The sequence below is a fragment of the Pungitius pungitius genome, chromosome 13 (assembly GCF_949316345.1).
Source record: "Pungitius pungitius chromosome 13, fPunPun2.1, whole genome shotgun sequence".
Classification (NCBI taxonomy): Eukaryota; Metazoa; Chordata; class Actinopteri; order Perciformes; family Gasterosteidae; genus Pungitius; species Pungitius pungitius.
The window spans coordinates 16,494,155-16,497,990 of record NC_084912.1 but is presented as its reverse complement, the minus strand read 5'-3'; the positions used below and the strand labels follow the sequence as shown (position 1 = coordinate 16,497,990).

The 3,836-nt window shown below is 40.3% G+C and overlaps 1 protein-coding gene across 1 annotated transcript; it reads left to right on the top strand.

Annotated features, from left to right (window-relative positions):
- Positions 1-235: 235 nt before the first annotated feature.
- LOC119213910 (hyaluronan-binding protein 2) lies at positions 236-3,601 on the top strand. The gene is made up of 13 exons (XM_037465137.2): positions 236-376; positions 462-561; positions 728-826; positions 936-1,046; positions 1,126-1,242; positions 1,349-1,459; positions 1,554-1,725; positions 1,819-1,913; positions 1,984-2,359; positions 2,455-2,597; positions 2,842-2,976; positions 3,077-3,222; positions 3,319-3,601. Exons 1-13 carry the CDS (start codon positions 317-319, stop codon positions 3,484-3,486), a joined length of 1,833 nt encoding a protein of 610 aa, XP_037321034.2. The 5' UTR covers positions 236-316; the 3' UTR covers positions 3,487-3,601.
- Positions 3,602-3,836: the final 235 nt, after the last annotated feature.

Here is a 3,836-nt window from a genome sequence, read left to right as displayed (position 1 = left end):
TGCTGTGTTGGATCCGTGTACAATGCTATTTCAATTAAATAAAAACTCATTCCGTTAAATTATAATATGAAAACTGTTTCATCAAAGGAACAGAGAGAATCCCTTATTTGCAGCTTATATTCTTTCATTTAATATCTTTCCTAATATGAACTCTTGTTATCTAAGAAACACTAACCAAAGGCACAGTTGAAATCAATAAAGGTAAATCAACAACAGAGAGCAGAAAAGTCGGCCGAATCAAAGGTTTAGAGTACTTACACAGATGTTTTTTGCCAGACTGTTCACCCTGCTGGACGTCCTCTGATCCGCTGCCATCATGAACCTAAAGCTCCTCTCCTTTTGCCTTTTCTTCGTTGTGCTCCTTGTACCCGTTGAAGTATGTATTCATTGTCTTTATTATTATTTACTGACTGTACATTGTTATTATTACTCTTATGTGGTCCTCTCATAATATCCTTCAGCTGAAACATAAAAAGGACAAACACCATCATGATCTCAAGGGTCAGGGACCTCAGAATAGGCCCGGCAAAAAGAGAGGAAGGTATGAGGACATATTAAGAGGTAAATGTTTTTAAAAAAAATGTTAATTATTAATGATATTTCCCTTAAAGCAAAAATATTTTACAATTAATTATATGCTTTAAGAGAACAAGGAAGATAACAATTATATATATATATTTTATATTTATTTATTATTATTAACTTTTTATTATAATTATTATTTTAGACTTTGTGATTGCGGAGGGAGCTAGTGATGGTGATGGTGATGATGATGACGATGACCATGGTAATTCAGACTGGGTGTTTGAAATGCAAGAGCCAGACGGTGAGAGAGTTATTTAACAAAAAATGTGTGTATTTTCACCGGATTTCTCAATAGCTGCTTTATTCCATAGAAAGCTTCTCTTCGCCTCTTAATTTTTCTAATTTCATAGGCCAGTGCAACCCAAACCCTTGCTTCAACAATGGAGTGTGTGAGGAGAAACGCAAGAGGAATTTCAAATGTGATTGTCCCAAACCCTTCAAGGGAAAGAAATGCCAGAAAGGTTTGAATAAAAAAACGTTTATTATTGTGGTTGACAAATATGGACAATACACACAATTTATTTAAAACTTTTGTCTCAGGTCCCAAACATTGTAGAAAAGGCCGATGCGGGCGTGGTGAATGTGTGCTGACTTCCACTCCCCCATTCTACGAGTGCAAATGCAAGGAGCCCTTCCAGCCGCCACATTGCATGCGCAGTAAGGAGTTTTCTCTTTGTTTCAAATAACATTAATTGCCTCTGTACCACACGTTTTCAACAGATCCCGAAAACGAGCTTTCTCTGTCAACTGTTTTTTCCCAAAGTGTCCCTGTGTCAGCCCAATCCATGTAAGAATGGTGGACAATGCATCAGGGATGGGAATGACTTTGACTGCCTGTGCCCTATGGGGCATAGAGGACGTTTCTGCCATGTTGGTAAATTCTACTCCCAACAATGTTGTTTTCCTTTTCACTGTCCAACATGCCACCATAACTCTGATATACTGACTGATTGAGGAACATTTCTAAGGCCCCAGTGACTGCTATGTGGATAACGGAGAGTCATACCGCGGCAATGTGAGTGAAACGGATGATGGCCATGAATGCCTCTACTGGAACTCTCACTTCATCCTGGAGGCCGGAGCTGATCCCTTCAACTCCTTCGAGGACAGTGATGGACTTGGCCCTCACAATCTCTGCAGGTAAGGAGAAAATAAATAAGCTTTCACATATCAGCAGACGGTTGTCCGCTGCTATATGAATGCACTTCATTTATTTTCAAACGTGTGACACAGAAATCCGGACGGAGACCAGATGCCCTGGTGTTTCTTCAGACAAGGCCACAGATTGTCTTGGGATTACTGTGATATCACTAAGTGTCTTCAACCAGGTGAGCTACACAACATTATTGATGATAAGTCAACAAAGATGAAATAAATATGTCTTTTGTTGCATTTCAGGCGTGGTGACAACTGAAACAACTCTTCCTGGTGGCATTAGTCCCGATGCTACACTTTCCCCCCCACCGTCCCCAGAACTGTTAACTGTGACTCCCCCTACAAATGTGTTGCCAAGCCAAGCTTCACAACCTTCTCCCACACCCGCAGAAGTTACGCCCAGTGCAGCCGCTCCACTGCAACAGTTCGCCACCTGTGGGCAGCCTCAGCCTAAAAAGAATGTTGCCCGAATTTTTGGTGGTCTGAAAGTCCCTCCCGGCGCTGCACCCTGGCAGGTGTCTCTGCAAGTGAGACCGAAGTCCACCAACAAGCCCTTCTCACACACATGTGGAGGAACCCTCATCGCGAGCTGTTGGGTGCTGACAGCTGGACACTGCATGTAAGCACAACTGGGTATCTAGCATTATTGGGTGTTTAAGGAATAGCTTTCACATGATGTTTTAATATTTGTGGAATTCTGTGTTGTTTGCATAGTGCCCAAACAAAGGACATGCAGGTGGTTATAGGAGCTCTGTCGACTAATATAGAGGAACCCACAGCACAAACTATACAAGTTGAAGAGGCTATTGTTCATGAGAACTACAGGGAGACTACTGCTGCGGTTTACAATGACATAGGTGATCCATTCATTTCTCACTTAAGATAATATAGATATAACCCACAAAATTTGAATCCTTTTGAGACGTTTTAGTTAATTAATTAATAATGGTATGTGACACTCAAATACTACAATTTGTATAGATTAGAACATGAGATGTACAGTAAGCATAAGCCATGAATTATATTCTAAAAATAGAATTACATTTTATCTGTGTAATTTTTTCTTTTGGTTTGACTTTCATTCAAACTGCATTCCCAAAGGCTTGTTGAGGCTTAAAGGCACTGATGGAGTTTGTGCCAATGAGACCCAGTTTGTGAAGACAGCCTGTCTGCCTAATGCCCAACTGCCTGATGGGATGGAGTGTAAAATATCTGGATGGGGTGCCACTGAGGACTGTAAGGCCACATACATATTGAGCCACAAAAAAAGTCAACTTTCATTTTTGTTGCAGATCTTTTGGTTCAGTATCGATTTCTCTCCACATTCTCTCTGCAGCTCCAAATGGTTCCCCCCATCTGCTGGATGCCAATGTGATGCTCATCAACCAGGAAAAGTGCTCTGAACGAAGAGTTTATGGCACAGTCTTGGATAATAGTATGTTGTGTGCTGGCCACCTCCTGGGAGGCGTGGATTCCTGTCAGGTTAATAGAGAAAATGTGCATGATCTCATTCAAAATAACTGTTTGTCTTATATTATGTGCATTGGCTATCTGGTGAGCTGTGTGCTCTTGTTTCAGGGTGACTCCGGGGGGCCGCTAATTTGTGACCAGAATAATGCCAAAGTTCTTTATGGTGTGGTGAGTTGGGGGGACCAATGTGGAAAGAAGAACAAGCCTGGGGTCTACGCACGAGTCACTCAGTTCCTGGACTGGATCAAGTTGAAGACTCAAGCAGCATCTCCATAAGCAGCTTGGAGCAAGTTTTACTCATCATGATTAAGTGTTTGGGTTTTGTGCAGTTGTAACATAATTTATGCTACTAATCTATGCTACTTAATAAAACCTTAATAATTGAAAGCATTTGCATATATATATATATATATATATATATATATATATATATATACTGTATATATATGATTCAAACTAGACCCAAAATCCAAAAAGTTTTTTTATCAAATGTTGTTTGTGTGTGGAAATAAATACTTCTCTTTACTTTACTTCTCTGAGTCCTTGAAGGGGTAAAGTCTCATATTATCTATCAGGCAGACTATGTCTTCATGGCTTCAACAGGAATTGCATTGGGGTGAATATAA

Coding starts and splice junctions, on each gene's coding strand:
- LOC119213910 (XM_037465137.2), top strand. CDS start 317: ATGAACCTAAAGCTCCTCTCCTTTTGCCTTTTCTTCGTTGTGCTCCTT. Junction 1,914..1,983: donor CACTAAGTGTCTTCAACCAG/GTGAGCTACACA, acceptor GTTGCATTTCAG/GCGTGGTGACAACTGAAACA. Junction 2,977..3,076: donor ATGGGGTGCCACTGAGGACT/GTAAGGCCACAT, acceptor TTCTCTCTGCAG/CTCCAAATGGTTCCCCCCAT.